The sequence below is a fragment of the Aptenodytes patagonicus genome, chromosome 2 (assembly GCF_965638725.1).
Source record: "Aptenodytes patagonicus chromosome 2, bAptPat1.pri.cur, whole genome shotgun sequence".
NCBI classification, from domain to species: Eukaryota; Metazoa; Chordata; class Aves; order Sphenisciformes; family Spheniscidae; genus Aptenodytes; species Aptenodytes patagonicus.
The window spans coordinates 90143074-90164705 of NC_134950.1; the positions used below are offsets into that span (position 1 = coordinate 90143074).

Consider the following 21632-nt stretch of genomic DNA (forward strand, 5'->3'; position numbering starts at 1 on the left):
AATCTGACGTCTGGCTGCTGTGACCCACTGGCTTCATAGAACTTGTGTGCAATACTTTAAAGAACTGTATATACTGCAAAAGCCACAGGATAAATTGTTATTTAATTTCATATTAAAATTTACTTAGAATATGTATTATGCATATGAATTGTGTACTACTTTGTTGCAAACTGGTTTATCTAATAATTTTGAACTAGCTGCTTTGAAACTCTGGTTTTCTGCCTCTCTGAGTATGCTGACAGTCCTGTCCTACAAAATTCAGGCAGTGTGTTGTCCTACTGGTTGAAAAGTGAGATTAGAAGAATGTTTGCTCATAAATTGCTTTTCCATATTTATGCACATATAACAAAAGTGAAATGAAAAAAGTATTAATTGGCAAATGTCCCTAAATGTAGCTATAGGGCACGTCAGCACATCTTCCTTGAAAATGTTGCCTTACCAAAAAACTCAAAAATTGCGATTTATAAATGAAAACTTCTGTTAATAAACAATTTAAAAATTAATTTGGCATTTGGACTTAAAAAGCTTATATTGCAGAGTGGCATTGGAGATTTTTCTAGTCTTTGTCAGTCCTGATGAGAAGGGATTCATAAGTCTAAAAACTTGTCTGGCTTTATTAAAGCAGCTAATATGGTTGGATAAAAGATATTACCTCTTTCCTCAGACTTTCCTTCTATTACAAGTGTATAAATCTTTTTTATAGGAAAGTCCTTATTTGCTAGGTAGAAATGTATCACATTTCTTTTTTTTTTCCTCTATTCTATATAAGACAGTATAGATTCATAGCTTTTGTAAGATTATTTAAAAATCTGTAAAAAGAATCATTCTGCAAATTATATATACAATATACGATACTATCTAACCCTTTAAAATTTATTTAAACCTGCTTTATAGGATCATTAGGACCGTTAGGATCAAGCTTTTAATTTATGTGCAACTATCTTTAGTTTAAAAGGTTTAAAAGGTTGAAAGAGATTTCCTTTATATCACTTAAATACATGTGTAAATTACGTCAGATTACATCACTTGTACAGGCATGTGTTTGTATTAATGATGTAATGCAATACTCATTTTCATTTCATTTTTAAAGGCTTTTCATAAAATCAAGAGAAAGACCATTAACATAAGGGTTTTGTTTCCTCTAAAAAATTACACTGGGCGATTTCTCATAGTACTTTGCAATAAGTTTGATGTTGTGAAGTCCAGCAGCACATCACTGACTTTGGAAGAAAAATGCAGTGGGTGAAATCTGGCCCTTATTGGTAGTGCTGTGCAAAAGTTGGCTGTAAAACAGTGCAGGGTTGGCCAAACATCAGTGACAACAAATATTCTGGCACTATTGCACAGGATAGCTGAAGTCACTCAGCCATGGCACCAAGGAAAGCACACTGCCATTGCTTTGGAAAAGATCAAACTTCCCTCTTGGTCACTAAGTTGCAGATGGCAGCATATGTGTTAGCAGGTGGGGAAGCTGTTTACTCCCTTTGGCTCTCACTCTGATGGTGCCATGATGCCTGGTGTCCATTCTGTATCCTAGTTTGAGCATTAGTTGAAGCTAAGCCCTTCACTTACACAGGGGATGGGGTTGAAGAGCCTCTTCATGTGTTGTTTTCTCTCTGCATCTCTGCTGAGTGCTGGTCAGGCTTGTTCCTAAAGATTTGTCATTAAATTACCAATCTGGAACTGCTAGACAAAAAGCAATTTTTTTTTTTTTTCAGCAATCAAAAGATAATGTCTCATCAAGAAAACAAATGGAAAGGCATGGAAGGAGTCCTTAGAAATAAAAAATAATTAATTCTGAAGGAGTGAAGACCAGGTGGTGCTAGGTACTACAACCTGATATTCTTCCACTGTCTGCCCCTTCTGTCCCACTGTCATCTGCTTTAAATGAAAGATTAACTTTTAGGTTAAAGCTAATTCTTTGCCAAATCTGGGCATATTCCTGCAGTTTTTAGGGCTTACTCCACATTTCTTTGTCTCTCATTTTCACTTTGTACCTGGCATTAAAAGCCTCTTTCATTCTCTTTCCTCCAGGAAGCAAGCCCAGGAAAGAACCTCAACCTCTCTTTTTACAACTACCTTGGACCTGTTTCAGAAACACGTATTTGTCCAAAGCACAGCCTTAATTTAGAAAGGGTCTTTGACACATGGTGTCCCATGGAAGGGCATCTTCCCTTAAGATGTCTGAAAATTGTGGGGCAGTAAAAGCTAATTAAAAGCAAACTTTCCGATCAGTTTAAAAGCAGTGAAGGTACATACATTAATGCCTCCTAAGTGGTTACCTGTCCTCAAGGCAGTGTGGCCTGTGAATAGAAGAGCAGGCTTCTGCTCCAGTCTCCACTATTGTCCTGTTGGATGTCCTTGGGGAAACTGGTGCACAAAAATTGTTTTTCCTACCTGTAAAATGGTGATAATGATACTGACTTTCTTTGTAAAAAGCTTTAAAAACTAGGGATGAAAAGCATTATATAAGAAGTAAGTACTATTATCGTTGCTCCTAGCAACCAGCAGCCTGCTTCCTGACAGCTGCAAGAGCAATTCTCAAGTAACAAAAATCCCAGCCCTAATTTCCTTCTCACCATTTTTACTTGTGAAACTCTAGCTTTCACCTCTTCTTCCAGTAGTAAGTACCAGGTACGTACTTATGTGATGCAGTGTCTGGGAGGGTCATTCTGCCTCCTGCTGCTGGAGGGAAAGGAAGACTGTAAGGATGCTGGACTGTATTTTAAGAATAGGTTGGTATTTGGATCCTGTGCTGCTCCAAAGATATTCCTGCACTACTCTAACAGATCATAAACTGTTTCTAATGTGGTCTAAATGTCTACCAGGAACTCAAAAGGTAGATTGAAGGACAGAACTATAAGCAGTGAACAACGTTATTATCATTTTACTCCCACCAAAAATCAAATTCTGTGTTTCTACAGGCTTACTTTGTACAGCCTGTCATTCCCCTGTGAGAAGTGACAGGAGAAATGCTTGGCACGCTGACTCTAAAAGCAAATGCTTTTTAAAATTATGGAGTTCATTTGAAGCTTGATGAAGGTATATTAATATGTGTTATGACAGGAGCTGTGTCAAATTCTGTGGTAAAATGAAGAAAATCAGGAATATGCTTATATTTTAAGTCACAGGACTGCTATGAAAATGTATTTCCTGCTAAAATAGTGCACACCAGCAAGAGGAAAAAAGACATTGAAGTTGTGACAAGACACTGTCACTTCTTCGGCTTTTACTGGTGATCTGAAATTTGCTAAAAATTATTCTAATGAATTATGCTGGAGTGGGCGAAGAGTGTTGCAGAGTGCTTTGCTTTGAATGGGGATGGTGGGGGGCGGGGGGTAAAAAGAAAAAAGTAAATGTTCCTGGATTTCCTCTGTTGCATGGTGCCCTGTGACAGCCAGTGGGCTGATTCCACACAGAGGCACTCACTTCCCCTGCAGAAATAACGTCAACATGATTTCTTTAGAACACAAGAACAGTGGTATTCACAACCCTCTTTTCTGCACTTTCCTTTCTGTGAGATTCTAACGAAGATGTAATATCCCAAATTTGGAAGTGATTTTTAAGTAGAGTTCAGGCCAGATCCCTCCTAGTTTGAATTATGATTCATGAACTGAAACTGAACTGAAGTGTAAAATACACCCTCTAATAGCAGGATGATAGAACAACATAAAACAATCTGTAAAATCAGATTGGTTTATGTCCTTTGGTTTGCACAGTTGAATGTGTCTTGTGCTCTGCCATGCTTTTTTTCCTTTTAGGTGGACATGTCTGTTTGAATAGAAGTGGTACCTAAGGGTTTCTGTTGTTTAACCTTATAGATAATAAAGTGGTATTTTTTATATATGCATATATATACACTCACCCATACATATAGACAGATAATCATGTGCGTACAAAGTAATATCCACGTTATGTTCCTGAAAAATGCTTCTAGAATTCACCTGCCCCCATTCATCTTCCTATAGCAGAGGCAAAAATGTTTGGTTTCCCCATTCTGTTTTTCCTTCTTTTTTCTTTTTTCTTTCTGGAACTTCTCAAGTTCATCTACAAATTCAATTGTAAAACATAAAATGTAACAATACTGCAATATGCAATGACCCAAACACTTATGTATTCTATCTGTCTGCTTAGCACAAGTGAGGAGTGAAGTGTAAATGTGACTTTAAAATACAACTTTCAGTGTAAATTAGACCATTAGCAGTTAAAATGCCTTTGGTAGTGTAGAAGGTATTAATGCCTGTTGTCATCAATGCATAAGAAAAGTACTAAGGGAAAGTTTTATACATGGTTTTTTTTGTGTGACTATTCTGTTCTGAAAACAGCCATTTCATGAAATGACTAAAAATTTTAGGCATGTTTATGTATGGTGGTGGTTGCAGTTAAGTTGCTTAACCTGGTATAATGAGGAGTCTGTTTCGGCATTTCATTGAAAGATGCAACCTTCTGTGAGAAATTGTCTCCAGCATTATTTTTTACTGATAAGACTGTTTTTCAGGATAAGCTTGTAACTCTATGAGGATGTTATAAAATTCAGTTAAAGTGGAAAGAAATAGAAAATACATAAACATTATGAAACAAGACCATCATATGTTCCTCTTCCCCTCCCCCCCCCCCCTTTCAAGACAGAATGGATTTACTTTTTTCTTTTCTTGGAACATTCACTTGGAATTTTTCCGTGTTCATTTTCACTCCTTTTCGCTCCTTTTTCTCAGCTTATTTGCTCTTCATACTGGGGAGAGCCCATTCAAAATTTATTTAAGACTGTTCAGAATGATGACTAAATCAGACTCATCTCCCACAGTATTTCCTCAGGAGTTAGTAAGTTTATCTTGACCCTTAACAGTCACAAGTAGTTTTTCTACAAGAGATCATGAATTAGTCTTGGAAAGCCTAAGTGTTTCCAGCTACTTATTCTCCTTTGGAGTGAACCACAGCAGAACTGAGTGACAGAAAAGTAGATCCTTGGTGAGACTAACACCATAAAAAATGACTTTTCTCCTTCCTCTTGAGCCTCTTCTAAGGGCTCAAGGCCTTGAACTTCACAGTAAGACATGTCTGAGGTTTGAGGCAATCCCATGGATCTGGAACTTTGCTAAGCACAGTTGATTTCACAGAGGATGAAGGTGTTCATAAACATGAAATGCCCAGTACTTCTGTGCCTCTGTTCTCTCACAGAGGGAAGAACATCTGCAGAAGCATCACTGTAAGGAGTTCCTACCTCTCGTCCCTCTCTTTCTTTCCTGATACTTAACCAGTATTGCGTATCCCACTGCGTCAATCAGCACTTCTGCCCAGTATTGGACCAATATTATTTGCCTATCCAGCTGAAACTTGGTCTTTTTTGTTGAACCTTTTGTCAGCTGTACCCATCAATGTCACTAATCTTAAAATGCCAAAGGAAGCTAATAACTTCATCAGTACCAGATTGTATTGGGCAACTCAAAGACATTTTCTGTGTCAGTCAGCTCCTTCAACCGTGCTAGGGTAGTGGTATCCACAATGGACCTCACCCAATTCCTCTAAATGTGGACCTGTGAAACCAACAATAGCCATCAAACTCTAAGAGGTCTCTCAGGACCTTCTTTTCCTTCCCTGTATCTTTAGGAATCCAAATACAAGGTAATAGTGGGATCTAGGTCTGATGCTCCCTTTAAGACTTAGAGAAATCATATAGCTGTTGTTCACAGATGGTTAAAAGGAGATGACTTACCAGTAACTGGACTTCAAAATGAGTTGTCCACATACACATTTATTATCTAATCTCCTTTCCTTCAAAATTCCTGTTTATTCATTGAATGATGAACTTTGTTAATGTTTATTTCACAAAAATATTATTTAAATGGTTAAAAAATTGATGTACATAACTCTATCAGTCTGAACCTATTACTGGAAAACAGAAGTTAATCAAAGGGTGATCTGAAGTTTTTCTGCCACCTTTGTAACCTGACAAGGTAGATTTCTATATATGCCAATGCTATGTAAGTCCTTGTTGGTTCCTATATCTGGCCTTCTGCCTGTTCAGAGGCATAAAAAGCCTGAGATTTAATTAGCTGCAGTACCCACTAGGGCATCCAGAGCGGCTGGCCACGCAGCAGCCTCAGCAAGTCACAGGCCAGAAGCTGCCCCTGTTAATCTCAGAATGTCCTCAGCACCGGGAGGTGACACAGTTAGATCACATGTGATCCAGGTAAATTCCTCCTATCCTGTGTTATGAAAAAAAATGTGCATTGCATAAAAGCTGATCCAGCAAATAGATTTTAAACACAAATACATACTTGAAGATTGTCATTAATGCTTTAGAAAATACGCAAATGTATGCACTTCTTTGAATGAAGAGAACACTAACTTCTTTAATAAAATATTAGTTGGACTTTGGTTTTATTGCTTGGCTTGCTTTGATTTAAAAAGAAGCTACTAGTAATATGTCTGATTTGCCTAATTGCCTCAAAACCCAAAAATAAGGTTAGAATACAAAAGCCTTCCTTTCATTATTGATGTTTGCTTAATTCCAATTTTTTAAAAGACATTATAAAATTGTTTTCATATCTACCAGAATAAACCTTCATGGTTCCTTAAATTCCCAGACATATATATGTTAAATCTTCTCACTGGTCACCTGTTCATATAAGAAGGTATGTGGGGGCGAGTTTCACAATGAAACTATATTATTATGCCATATAGTAATACACATTGCAAGTCAGACTGCATTTATTTATAATCACTTTTTCAAATTTTTTTTTTTCTACACTGCATTCCCATTACAGAGCACTCTTCATATTGTTCTTGCACAGTACATTTCAACCACTAATCCAATATAAGAAGATGCATTCAAAAATGAAGTATTGCACAATACGTAGTTTCCTTTGTTCAGAAAGATTGGACAGTTCCTTATGATTAACAAAGTACGTGATTAAGTAGTGTTTTTATAAATACTAATTTATTTAATAAAAATACAAAAATATAAATATACATATATAAAAATATGATGAATCAACACACAGACATTCTTTAACGCAATAAATATGGCAGTAATATTAATCTTTTTTAAAGTATATTTTTGAGCTCATGTTACAATGTGGATGCACACTGTCCCAGCTAGTAGGAAAGGTAATGCAAAGCAATTAAAAAAAATTAAGTTTCCATCTCATTATTAAAGGCACAAAAAGCCTTTTATTGTCTTTTCATTGTCAATGAAAACCTTTCATGAGGTTTCTAGGCAGGGAGGTTGAATTATAGATTTTTTAAAATCTAAATAATTCATATTCATTCACGTTGACTTATTGATTAAGCGAACCCTTACTAAGACAACACCTATTTTTTGTAATTTTTTTATTCCCAAGAAAGAGAGAGTAGGCCACTTTATCTAGTAACATAGACATGAATTCCACTAACACTGACCAGGCCACAGATTACTTTCTCAGTCTCGATCACTGTCCTCTCCACCATACATATCTGCTAGTTTTTTAAATCGAGGTCCCCAGTCACTGAGGTAATCATAGTCTTGGTTGCCCTCTGTGGTAAGCGATTCCAGGGAGCTGAGTGAATTTGCTATGGAATCATTTCCTTCGTAGGCGTATGTTGCTAGTGAATCATAGGGAGGGGCAGCTGGGTCTAAATCATTTTCCTTTAACCTTCTATGAATAAAATCTTGGACATCAATGTTTTCCCAAAGAGGTGCAGTCCGTCTTATCTGAAATATAGTTTCTGGGATAACATCTCTTCTCATCTTACTTTCCTCCCTCGCTTCTGGATTTCTCAGTGTGCCAATGTCAAAAGCCTGTGTGTCTTCTTCCCCACCTCCTTCATCATTGTAGGTCACAATGTTGTCCCGAACATCATCCTTTGAGATGATCAAGGGTTCTTTCTTCCTCTGTCTCTTGAGAGCCGTAAACAAGACAACTAATACTGAAAGGAAACAAAAGATGAAGGAATAAATGGGTAGTTGAAAATTAAATAAATGAGTAAATATTTTGCATTATCTGTTGAACTGGAAAAGTTTTAAGTCTGGGATGGGATTTTTAGTAGGAAAATAGTGATAAAAGTGATCTCCAAGTTGAAGTTAATAAGGAAAAATATTAATGATTTTATAGCAGTCAAAAACTCATGCTTTTTTAAACCTATGGGAGCAATGATTAAAATATTATATATTTGAAATAGATATACAATTAAGCTGAAGTTGAAATGCAGACAATGTCTTAACATATAACATTCTACTAGGGTTTGACTTTGATTTTAGTTTTGTGAAGTACTGCATTCCTGGCAGTCACTAAGGGTGATTTCATCAAATGTAGTTGAATCTCCTTGGCAAAAGTAATTCATACTCTTGAAAGCTAGTGATTTAGGTATTCCTAAGTGTCTAATTCACTTTTGAAACTGGGATCTACAGGTCCTCCTGAAAATAAGAATCTGAAGAACTTCAGCTATCAATATTATTGACAAAACTATTTTTGGCTTCAATGACTGCAAGAATTTAAATCCAATCTTTGGTACTAAATGTCTCTTTTTAAAAACATGATCCCTCTAGTTTAAGAAATGTTAGTTGAATAACTCTTCCTTTTGGAGAGGTAAGGATTGACACAAAAATGAACATCTACAGAGGGAGATGAAAACCTGAAGTTAAGATTTTTAAATACATTCTGGTGCCTAAATGATATTGATTTCGGTAGGAACTGAATGCTTAAATGCATTTTAAAATCTGACCCTAGCTCCAGTAGCTGGAGTAAATAGGAGAGGCCGGTGAGATCATCTGTCAATGAGGCATAACAGTGGTTGCTGAACCACACATTACAGCAGTGCTGCGCACTTTTGTTGAGTCTTAGGAGCAAAGTTTTAACTCTGAATGACTTGAGTACTGGTGAATAAAAGGGAAGACTGGACATACTGCGGGTAGGGAGAGGGGAACCGAGATCTTCCACATGCCATGGTACAATGCTGTGAATGTAAAGGCTGTTCTGTTCTGTTTTGTTTGCAGTTTTGTATCTGTACAGGAGCCATTTTTTTCAAGTTTTCCTAATGCTAGACAAGTAATAGCCCACTTCAGTAAGTTTAAGAACTTCATATACAAGAGTAGGGCAGATCACTAAAAGGTTATTATGAAGTGTCTTTCACAGCCAGGTACTTAATATGTCTCTCCTATTTTGGGCATGATGACACCAGTCTACTATCCTAACACACTACATCTTATTGAAAAACTAAATAAGGTGCCGAGAACAACACCAGCTGTAGACTAACAATTCTGTTTAGATGCTTTTCAGCCTTATGCTACTCTGGCTTCAGCTTATGCCTAGCGCTAAGTAGAGCAGGGTTTCTGACCCTGGGGCCAAGAGACACAAAGCGGTCACACTTGTTTTGCCCAGCACTGGTCCCTGAGCCTGTTCTGAGTCTCATGTGCTATCACTGTGGTTCTAAGGCACACTTTGATTTTTGTTTTTAGTTCAATGTTTCTGTACTAAAGCATTACAGCCAATCAGAGTGATGTTTTCATAGTGAGCGAGTAAGGGTATGTGTTTCATGGTACACATTTCATGCTCAACGTTGGGGCATGAAAGGTGGCTTTGAAGACGCAGAGCCTGCTGACATGGTGAACTATGCAAGGTGGAGAGCCAGATCTGGTAGAGTTTGAATGATAATTGTCTGCTGGAAGTGGTGCCCTGCAAGTTCTGCTGCTCAGACTATGCCTGAGCAATGTCCTGGGGAATCCAAGCTGGCTCATGCTGAAACCAGGCCCGCGGGAATGCTTGAACCTAAGCAGTATGGACAACCAGTTTGTCAGAGCTCAAGTACCCTCCCTTCCCTATACCCAACAGTACAGATATAGTTCCTACATATTGCCCCTCTCCTAATAACCTCTGTGGTCTTCTGAATATTTACTGGAGGTATCTTGAATCCAGTCTAAAAACTGAAAAAGAAGGCATCTCCTTAGAATTATATAAACTGACACCTGTAAGCTTGTCACTGCCCCCTTGGCAAGCTGTGTTTGCTAGGACAGGTGGAAAGGGAAAGAGGTCTTCCACAGAGTTTGACTGGAAAGTAGAGATGATGTCACTTTTAAGGAGGCACTTCTCTGGTAAGCAAAACAGGTAAGTTGCAGTTTTTATACTCTTAACATCAGGTTATGAGATAACATTTATTCTAGTTTCTTCATATATCACCTCATCTTTCTAATGCTTCTGCTCTCCAACTACCATCTAACTTCTGTGCTCACACTTTAATCAGCTGCTCTCGCTACCACTTGCAAGCAATTGAACATTTCTCTTCCATGCTTTTGAGCTAAATATTTCCTAAGTATAAAAATTACAAATCATTCATGATTAAATAGCTAGTATAATTGATAGTATTTAATCACTGAGAAACTTATCACTCAGCTTCAGAAGTGTGATTTTAAAGTCCTGGATCTAAGTGAAGATCTGTTTATAATATAAAACATTACTCAAATGAGCATGGTATTTAAAACTGACCCTAGATTTTCAAATTTATTTCATCTAAATAACATTGATAGTCTCATTCTTTTCACACATTCTTCTGAATAGTAATGATGACAAACAGCCTATAGTAGCTCCCTCTCCCACTCTCCCAGCTCCTTTTCTGTCTTAGAAAACAGTTGGTTAAAAACAAACAAACAAACAAACCACATCAGGTATGAAATACTGTTCTGCAGGGTCATGTGAATAAGGGGTTGAAGAATATCAGGGGTCTAGAAGTGACCAGACCTTTGCCTAGTCAATTAAACATCTCATCACAGGTACTTGCCTAGCAGGATAATAATGCAGAGGAGAATGGCAACCAGTGCCCCTGTGCTGAGGCCAGCAGGCAGGAGGAAGGCCTCAGCGTTGCAGGACTGCATGTTACCCCAGCTGTCGCAGGCACACACTCGAATGGTCAGCGTGCCAGTGCTGCTCTGGATCGGGTAGTCATTGTCAAATATTATGATTGGCAGGAGATAGGTACTCATCTTACTACGGCTGTATCCATTTCTTCTAGTCATAATTCCTGCTGTGTTATCTAGAATGGAAAAGCAGAATAAATAAAAGTTGCTGGATGAAGCTTTATGTGGTGTGGGGGCAGGGGGGCATGCTACTGGTCAGCAGTTACCTTTGTTGTCTACAATGGAGAAGTTTGGATGAACAGCAAATTCTGGCACCAACTCAAAGAAAAATTTGTGTCCTTGAGGAGGGTCATCTTTGTCAACTGCACTCACAGTCTGTATCAGCTATAAAGAAAACAGTATTTCATACTATTTTAGAAATCTTGTGTTTGAAATAAGGTCTCTGCTTTTCATGTCCAGTAAAAATCCAGTGAATCTCTATCTGTAGACACAAACTGATGTCCTAAGCCAAATGTTCCCCTCATAAACACAGGAGAGGTTACAGTAAGCAAATTGTTGTTTTATTGTTTAAACACATAATGGAAAATGAAAAAGGGACCAGTCCTCACTGCAAGAGAGCCGTGTGCTTTGATTTGTACTCCATATCTTGCAGTGATACAGAAACAATTGCCCTTCTGAATAAGCTGTAAACCTCCTGTGGCCTCATGTAGCAATGACACAAAGTAGTGTGTAAACCAGTTGTTAAGTGGTTCTAATTCCCAGTACACCTCATCTGCTCCTGGCGATAAATTGGAGTACTGCACTGGCAGAATGCTCGGTTCTCCTGAGGTAATAAAAAGAGAAGCTTTACTCCCTCCTAAATTGAAACCTCTGGCTGTGGAGCTTTATAGCTGCCCTAACAAGGCCACTCAAGCCCAGCTGGGAAGGAATGATAATAGTGCCAGCATAGGGTCAGAGTAGAGTGGACTAAAAAATGAGAGGCTTCAGCAGTACCTCTGGGTTGCACAGGCTTTCCTGTTGCATCAAAACATGTGTAAATATGTGTACTCGTATATATAGACACATATACGCTAGCAATCTGACTCTTTTTCTAACTATGTGCTGCTAGATAGACAGAGGCTGAGGAAAACAGCAGCAGAACTGAGGAAGGAAAAGCTACCTGGGAATAGCTGTGGTTTGTGAAATGACTTGCAATAGTTAACACCATGCCGGGTTGCATGAGTCGTAGAAACGCCAGTGAGTCGTATGAATGACTGCTATGTGCTTTGCACTCCCTAGTGTGTATTGCACTGGAGAGTGACCCATACTCCACCTTGGCTTGCAATGGTGTGTTTGACTTCAATCATAAGATGACAAAGCTTGGTGGCATAAGAATGGGAGTAATCTTCAACTGAGAATGCTGCAACTCAGTACAGGCAAGTTCCTATGGCACCTAAACTTAAAGGCAGAAAGAGCTCAGCAGTCAGACTTGTTTCTTTCAAAGCCATGAGGGAGCCAATGCCTGTCTTGAGGTTTTCAAGTGTTTCCAGTGCACAGGGTGTGCTGAAATCACACAGATATCAAAGGACTTACTTCGTGGCTTGTTTTTCTGAAATTTCCAGGGAAAGTACAGCATGTCTTTTTCAAGAAATACAGTAATTGACAAGTAACACTGATACAATTTTTAAGCTTTGCAGCAATCAAGTAAGGAGTGGCTTTTTCTTGTGTACTTTCTCTGAACATCAGCTTGAGTGGGACTTGAGGATACAGTTAAATTTTGGAGGGTATTTAGCATCTCTCAGGATGGAACACTGTATTAGACAAGTATAATTATAGGACTACCAAAAATACTAAATGTTTTTCTTACTATATCATTCAAAAACCTGCTGCTGCTAGTGCTGTACTGCACATTGAGTATTTGGCCCATTTTTTCTAATTAATTTTGAGATACTTTTACTACAGCTTGTTAAGTTGTTATTAAAAAAAAACAGTAGAGAAAGTCTAAGTTTGGCTCATTTACTTCCAAGCAGCTGCTTCTAAAACAACCACAAGATTTTTTTTTTTTATCATTTTCTTTTTATTTTTGAGGCGTATTGAGGAACTTGAAAGGTAATTTGTGAACATCAGCCTTGTACAAGAGGACATGACTATGCTGAAGGCAGGATTATGCAGTTTTTCTAAGTGTGATTAGAGTAATAACTACATATTAAGGTCTCTTCACTTTTAAAGCATTTGATGATCATTGCTCTTTAGATTTTTTTTTTTTTTTTTAAAGTTTTAGCTGTTTCCCAAGATTAACCAAATCAGTGTTTATGGCAAAGTAGCCTGTTCAGTATGTTGCTGAGTCTTTGATTGTGCCAACATTTTCTAATGTCCCATCACTTTTGGGACATTGGGACACATCTCAATCTGCCTCTGAGAGTGGCAATACAGAGAGCAAGACCAGGATGGTGTTTAATTTTAGTTTTGCATTGTTTAATGCAAAAATGTAATATTGTTACAATTAAAAAAAAAATCATTCTGATAGGACTAAAATACCAAATTGAAATGAGAAAATTTTCCTCTCACATTTTTACAAGTTTGAAAAGACAGAAAAAGTGTAAAAGTACCAGAGAGAAGAGAAAGAATTAGAATAAGTGATAATATTTGTGCAATTACTTGCTGAAAAACTCAAGGATAAAATATCCTGATATAATAGCTACCAGAAATTGCAGCTGAGTATCTTGGGGCTTTTTGAGATGTAATCAGTGGGATGTTTGTAGGATCTGGATTTGATTCCCTTCATGTGTAAATCACATGGAGGAGGACAATTGTGCCAGGCATAGAGGAACCTAAATACATTGAAAACTTATTGTTGAGGGTAAGGCTGAAGGAAAAAAAATAACAAAAACCTTATTACCTGCTCTAACTATTGGCTGCATAAATTAAGAACTATCTGTTCTTCTGCCAGGAAAGATCAGAGAATAAAAGAACAATGAGAAAGGATGATTGCTGGTGAATTTTTCCAAATGATGAACAGGTGAAAAGAAATTAGAAATGTTATCTAATTAAGGTTCTTTTTTTCAGTTATACAGCTGTAAATAAAAGAGAATGATGTTCATGATAATTCCTGCAGAAATGAAAGAGATGTGGTTATTTTTATTTTAAGTATCACAGTTATATGAAAAAAATTAGTACTGTTTCATGTACATTTTGTAATTTCATGTTGGAAATGTATTCTTCCATTTTGAAGCAGTTATGGACATTGAGTTATGATCACTCTTCACCAGCAGTTCAGAGAAAGATCTCTGACACTGTAAGATTTATAAGGGAAGAGTTATTTCAAGAAAATTACTTTTACTCAAATATGTTTCAAGCATATCAGGCTTAGAGAAGATAAAAAACATTCCTTTTATTTTTTTTCTTCCATAGTTTCTCATGCAAATGAGCACAATTTGGAAAATACAACATTATTGTCATTATTTTGAGGGTTGTGTGTATATGTGCATGTGCATGTGCACTTCTGTGTGTTTAAAGAAAGTCTCGTATTATTAAGTGGATCTTATTGGGTAAATTCACATTTTTAGGGGTCATTTGTCTTTGAGGGTACTGAAAATTTAAACTTAGGCATTGACATAAGTTTTTCTCTTTTACACTCAGGACAAAGTGCTAGTAGCAGCTTGACAATGTAAGACGAGTTGTGAATGAGGAATTATTTCCTCTAGAAAAATTTCTTGAAGAATTTATTTCATGATGAAGCCAGAGATTCTGTTAAAGGTTTTGGACCTATTTCCCATTGGCATCATTTTTTTCAAATGTGGAAATGGTTTGATTATAATACTGGTTTGTGGGGTTTTTTCCCTCATGGATACTGTGTTTTTAAGGCCATGACTTACACCACAGTCAAAATTGTGATTCTAGTTTATGTTCAGGCTATTTTATAGCTATTCATAGTCATTTCTGAAAAAGTGATTGGGGATGAATAGACTGCCTAGTAACAGATTCCTTACATATATCTGGTACATCCCTAGACATAGCCTGCTCTCCAGTTTTCTTCAAGCTGTTTTAAAGATAGAAAGTGAGTAAAAGCTAGGTGGAGGCATTCTGCAGTAACAAGGGTCCCTGTGCACTTCAGAGCATGCCCTTACTGCTCCTGAGGCTCCATTTTTGGACACAGAGAGCTGTACAAGTAGGAGACTTGGGTCGTGGGCTCAGCCTTGGGACTGCCTCTAAAAGGAATATAGGAACCATTAAAGTAAACGTTAAGTTAGTAGTGCATCTTTAACAGTATAGAGGTCAGCACCAGCTAGCCACTTTTTAGGTGGGCTTTTCAGCTGCACTGGCTTGGCATGTCATGCGAACAATCCACAGCTGCACATTAGCTTCAGGGTACACACTTTAAAAATGCAGCAACATGCTTCAGACAGATTCTTGAAAGGTTCATTGAAGAAAGCTGAACAAGATGAGGTCTATGGGTGCAGAGATGCAATATATTTTCAGGTTAAAAATTTCTACAAATAAAATAAAATTTGAGACAAATAGAATGTCTGCTTTCTTTCAAACCAGCTACCATATTTTTAAATCTTTTTTCAAAATTCCTTCTTTTAAAATTCACTATAAAGAAGACAGTAAAAAATAATGTCACTTTCACAGGAATTTAAAGATGGTCTGCTGTTGCAGACAGTGCCTTTCTGAAGTTTTAAAACAATGTAATTGTCATATAGCATGAAAACTGTACTTCCAGTCTCAGAGAAGTAAGACCACTAGAGACAGATATTGTTGAGCTAGAGATACAGTAACAGCTGCTGAATTTTGTTGTTTCTTGTATGGGATTATAGATATGCAGAGGAGAAGGCCTTCAATCCACTTGGATCATTTGGGCTTTTGTTCTTGCTATATTATGTTCTTAGTTAAACCTGGATATTATACAACAGAGAAATTTCTCAAATGTCATTTATCTACTTTCAGCTGCTTCTGAGATAAGACTCAAAAAATATCACTAAACAACTGCAAAAGGAATGTTTGGGACATTTTGCTGTTTGTTTTTGTCTGAAACTTTTTTCAGAAGTGATATAGGAGAGAACAGAACAAATCCTGGATTTTGGAGCACTGGCTTTCTCATTCTTGAAATGTATTAAATTTGTTTTGTGCTGCAACTATTTCTCAAGGAATCTGGAAAGATCTTACCACTTTGTCTGTAATAAACTATGAAAAAACAGATAGTGAGAGAGACTGTGCTTTTGACAATCATCAGAACATAGTAGTGTGCAGATGTTATTGGGGAATGGTGGAAGAGCAACTTTCTGTTTCTCCTGCCCTTTCTTTCTTTTGCCTCTTTTCCTGCCTGTACGATCTGGTAAGGCCAATCACTAACTAATCTTGAATGTATTACTAACATAGCACAGTGTAAGTGGGTGGGATGAAGATTTTGTAGAAGATTTCAAAGTGGCTACATTTATCTAGGACTGAAGTAATAATATAGTTCAAGTGTCCCCACCTGAGTTTCAAAATCAATCCAGCTGTCAGTGGATGCCCATCTTATCATTTTGTGGCTTGAGCGATCACACATGTTCAGGCACAATTCTAGCCTATACACCTGTATGTTGCTAGCTGCAGAAAGCAGCTTCCATCACATGTGTGTAAGCTTGAATAGACCTTTGATCTTGATGCTTTATGTCTTAAGAAATATTCTAAAATGCCTGCCACTTAACAAAACTTCATGTTTGGTAATGCAAAGCAGTTTGGTTTTCAAGTCTTGGCTCTGTTCCACAAATGTGTTGGCAGTTTTAAAGCAGGACTTAATGCTTATCAGAAGTTGGAAAATTCTCCCTTGAACTCCAATTCTTACTTCAAAAGGGAGACAGACTGTTAGCATGGGTCTCTCACTAAATCAAGCCAAGAGGTGTCTACCTGGAGAAGGCAGCTACAATGTATAAACAACTCGTGACTGATAATTAGCAATGGCCACACGAAAGATGTGATCTTTGTCTGTTCCATCTGAAAAAGGGGGGGGGGGGGCGGTATGGAGACTAATGAAAAGAAAAATATGCCAGCTTTCTGAAGAGGAAACAAACTCTTTGTTCTGATGTCTGAGAGCCCCTGAATGGCAGAAAAGAATATAGCATCAGTGCAAAAAAAGGGACCCAGGTTATTTTCTTAAATATTATTATTGATGGGTGTTGAAATTAGCTAAATTGTTACTAACAAATTGTTCAGTTAAATCACTCTCCTTTTCAAGTAAATCTTCCTGGTTTCCATGGAGAGGACTCATCCTCTAATCCAGCTAAAAAGACCCAATTAATTCCTGTGACAAGGGCATGAGAGATCTTGTACCAGAGCCTTCCCCACAACAGTCCCTGGGGCTCTAACACACCATCAAAGGATTAGGGATTTCTAAACTGTGCGAGAGGAAGGCTGCATCATACTTTTCTTTAGCCTGTGTATTAGCCAGTGGAATGGGACTTGCACGGTGACAAATCTGTTCCAGCCTAACGAACGTAGTTGTTTATGCACCTCTAGTGATAATGTTTCTCCCCGGTCATATCGTTGTTGTTTTGAGACAAAAGAGTGGCTGGGGAAGAGGAGAGACTGGAGGATTTTTTTTCCTCTGACCCTCCTAAGGCTATCTGAAAAACACAATGAATGCAGCCTCTAATATCTGCTGATGTTGAGAATGAGTAATGTCACTTGGCAGCAGAGAGCAATATTTGATCATTCTGACTGCTTCCTGATGCAACTGAGATTTAGAGAGCAGTATGATTAATAGCTGGGCCTGATTAAAAAAAATAAATTTAAAAATTAACTAAATATATTTATCTTCTCAGTCTGGCTCTCCTGCTATGGGCACCAGATGTAGAAGCACTGCTGTGATGTGTCAAGAAGCAATAATGGTTCTAGTAAGACAGCTGCTTTAGGTGATCTCTAAAATAAGGTGGAGTAGCACTAAATGAACACAACATGATTCTATATCTTTATGCTATTATAGGGGGACTACTAAACCTGAGCAATACAGGCTATCTGGAACTTAACATCCTTGGCCAAAATATTCAAGTGTGTATCTCTATATTCATTGCTATTTTTAGGAAGCAAAATAAAAGTAGTCTCATGTACTGGAGGTAATTTTTTTTCTGGAAAACTAAGTCAACTATATGTAAATGTCCAGATACGAACTCAGATGCCTGTCTTGAGGAACCCAATTATTAATTAATAGAAGAATGGTCTGGATCTCTCATTCTTCTGCAGCTACACTTGATACACACTGTCTTTCTAGTATTTTTGTGGATTTTTCCAATTAGGGAAAATAATTCCTGGAATTACATTGGTACGCTAGATGGAAGGGAGGTCTGAATAACAGTATGCCTATCTAATGGGCCTCTGTCATCTCTGTTATTAGAAAATCACAGAATTTGCCAGAAAGGTAAACGAAATTTTATACATTAATGGATATTTCATCAAGTATGCTAGACTAGATGGAAATTGGGTTAAGGAAACTGACAAGCAGTACGCCTGGAGTGAACTTGGTTCAAACATATGAAAAAACCTGTGTTTGTTGGTTGATAAAATTGCACGATTGCATGATTAATTTCAATGAAATCTTCATGTGTAAGCTTTGGAACCTTTCTTTGTGTTATGCAAGTAAAGTACATGACTCACTTTGCTATCAGTCATTATACTGAGATTTTAAGATTTATTTGTCTCAATTTCATCTTGTGCAAAGAGATTTTGTTGCAGAATTTAGGTCATATGCTAGCTGTTTGAAATTAATGGCTAGGATTATTTGAATGTATGCCACCTGGAAAAACATCTTATAAATCATAAAACAAAACTATGAGGGTACAATAAGCAGAAGTTTAGGGAATTTTTGCTCATTCTATAAGGCTTGAACTGTATCCTTATGTGACAATTTATGTCACTGGTTAAGACAATATTCTGTTCATAAACCTCAGTTGTTTTGAAAGGTGCTCCTTGTTCACTTTTCTGATATTATAATTCCACTGTTTTAATTTAATTCATCGCTGCCTTTGATATGCATATTCTTCTATTCATATAATTTCTTGAAAAATAATTAAAATAATGGTCAAGTACCTAGTCAAAGCCAAGTGATTTCACTCAAAGTATCCTCTGTCTTTCTAACCCACTTACCTAAATTCCAGTATTAGGTGCAATGAATGAAAAATAAGTAGAATTGAATGCAAACTCTACCAATCCCTGTATCCTCTTTTTCTCCCTTTTTTGGTATCTATTTTTTTTTCCATCTGTTAAACCATTCATAAAACATCATTTGAATGGCAACTGGTAAATTGCATGTTCTTGCTCTGTCTAGAGTTCTGCAGGACCTGAAATTCTAGACTCATATCAGGTACCATCTATGCTATTTTCAGAGCAGCCCCTGTGACTATGTTAACTACAGCACTGGGCAGCAACTAAGGTAAAACATGAGCATGTTTCCTGATGTGTATCCATATCTGCTAGCCTGGTAAAGCCTTGGAGTATTGTACGGTCACTGTGCTCTAAGGACAAACAAAATTTCCTACATTCTGATCCTTTCCATATACTTTCTGAGAAGTCAGCCAGCTTTGGTTGGATGACGTCAGCATAAAACTAGTGAGACACAGGTTTTGGGCTGAGTTTAGGGCTCCGTCCTGGCCTCTCTCCACTAGAGTAGGAACCCACTCAGGTTTGTGCTAGTGAAAATGATCTCAAGCTTTTTCTTCCATTCAAAAATGCATCAGTCTAGAGAAGAGGCTCATGCACGGACTTAGGCCCATGCCCGAAAGACAATCTCAGGGTACCCAATCTGCTACTAAATCCAGTTCTTTGGTAAATACTTTCAGAATTAAAAATCAGCAAAACATACATCTTTCTTCATAGGATTTAAAACTAAAAGGCTGACTGGCATTAGCATAAATAGATGTTGGCTGTGGCGGCAGTAATAGCAAAAGATTTCTGTAATATCCTGGCTCTGAGTTCTGTTGGTCTGCCTCTTTTCTCAGTTACCACTTTATTTTCTCTATAAATCTTGTTATTGTCTTTTTAGATTATTACAGAATTGTTGAGATAGTTTAGAAAGGGATATACATGAGCTTTGACCAAATTCAACTCAATTCCAAATTGAAGTTTAACTTACAGTGGAAATAGTTGCATTATCTTTTATTTTTGTAAAAGTTTCTTTTTTATGTTTCCTTTACTGAAGCATAATAAAAGATTTTCCTGCTTTGTGTACTTGAAGGTGTGGCTATATTAACTAAGGCTTTGAAAAAAATCCAGAAAGAAATGGAATTATCAAACAGTAGAAAGAGTTTTGTAGCATTATGCATAACTAGTTACAAAAAATATTTTCTGATATTAGGAATGAAAAAACACCTTAAAGTACGATTTTGTATTATATGCTATGTTACTATACTAGGGTAAAATCCTGCATCTTTTATCTCCTCCAACCTGTATCAACTGGTAGTTTCTGTAGAAGGTAGGATAAAGAGGCTAGGTTGGTTTGCAGTTGCTCAAATTAAGATACACTGAAGTTTTCGGGATGGTATACCAGGATAGTCTCATTACAAGTTCTTCAGTAATATAAGTATTTGTTTACCTGTCCTGCTTTTGCATTTTCACAAACAAATGTTTCATAGTATTTGGCAAATTCTGGTGCATGATCATTTATGTCTAAAATCCGGATGAAGACAGGTATCTGGCTACTTTGTTTAGGATTATCTGAAACAAGAAAATTATTTATATTACAATGCAAAGATTTACAGTCTATGAAAGGACCTGAAATTATCTAATATATTTTTTCCAATAGGCATTAGAAATGTTCATTTATCTTGATTATATTAAAACAATTTTATTTCATTTTCTACTGACATATATTCCATAGGCATAAAAGCCCTATTCATATTTGAAACAAATGGTTCTATTATAGTATATGTATTTTGAAATAATACAAAGTATACTTAAATTGATTTGCATTAAAAACAGGCCACTGAGTTATTGTTGACTTGTATTCCATACATCAGTGCAGTAAATGATTCATTGCAAAAGCTGTTTCCTGAGGTCGAGCTGTCAAGAACATTTACTTGTTCAAAGTAAAGCAGTTAAACAGTGTCAGTCAACAACACACAAAAAACCCCAAACTACCCGAAGTTGTCCTTTCTCCCCAAAATGTAAAAAAACAAAACAAAAAAAAAGGATATGTGTAGATGTTAATATCAATTGGTCTTCACAAACTTGACCTCCAAGGTCAAGTTATCACTGGAGATGAATCTTACAGTACACATATTGAAAATGGAGACTATATTTGACCAAACAATGAAAAATCATTTATGAGGGAAAGGTATCAGTCTTTTTGAAAGTGGGGGTATAATTTATCTCTCCATATTACCTGACTAACAGTCTGTTAAGCATATAGAATCCTGGGGAATCTATAGGGAGAACGAAGGAAGGGAGAAAAGTTGTTCCCTAAAATCAGTGTCTCTGTTTCCCCTCTGATGACTGTTATCAGTTGGCTGGAAAGAAAAGGCAGACAAGAGACATGCAGATCTAAAAAGGTCCAACAGAATAGCAAAGAATCCTGGTGAAAGACTTAGGGCCAGGGTTTGCTTCAGACATGGAGGGGAAAGAATTTCCTCTAATCTTGGCTTCAAATGAAGCCATTTCCTGAGATAAGTTAAAGCTGTTGAGGTAAAGCATAATTTCTTCCCCTGTTTACAGTGGTCATTCTGACAATATGTTATTTGTCCGTCATGGACATCTTTTTTTCCCCCAAGATTTTCCTAAAGACTTAGCTTAAGATAAAGCCAGTGAATCACACCTGCACCAAATTATTTGCTGGGAATTCTCAGGGAACCAGTTA

At 37.1% G+C, this 21632-nt stretch overlaps 1 protein-coding gene across 3 annotated transcripts in view; it reads right to left on the reverse strand.

Moving 5' to 3' along the window:
- Positions 1–7015: 7015 nt before the first annotated feature.
- Positions 7016–21632, reverse strand: part of CDH9 (cadherin 9) — a 104301-nt gene continuing 89684 nt past the window's right edge. For all 3 annotated transcript variants that reach the window (XM_076330388.1, XM_076330389.1, XM_076330390.1), the window contains 4 exons: positions 20373–20494; positions 11095–11212; positions 10753–11004; positions 7016–7908 (listed from right to left, as the gene is read on the reverse strand). In XM_076330388.1, coding sequence (XP_076186503.1) covers positions 7421–7908; positions 10753–11004; positions 11095–11212; positions 20373–20494 — 980 coding nt within the window. In that variant the 3' untranslated portion in view covers positions 7016–7420. The remainder of the gene's footprint in view (positions 7909–10752; positions 11005–11094; positions 11213–20372; positions 20495–21632) is intronic.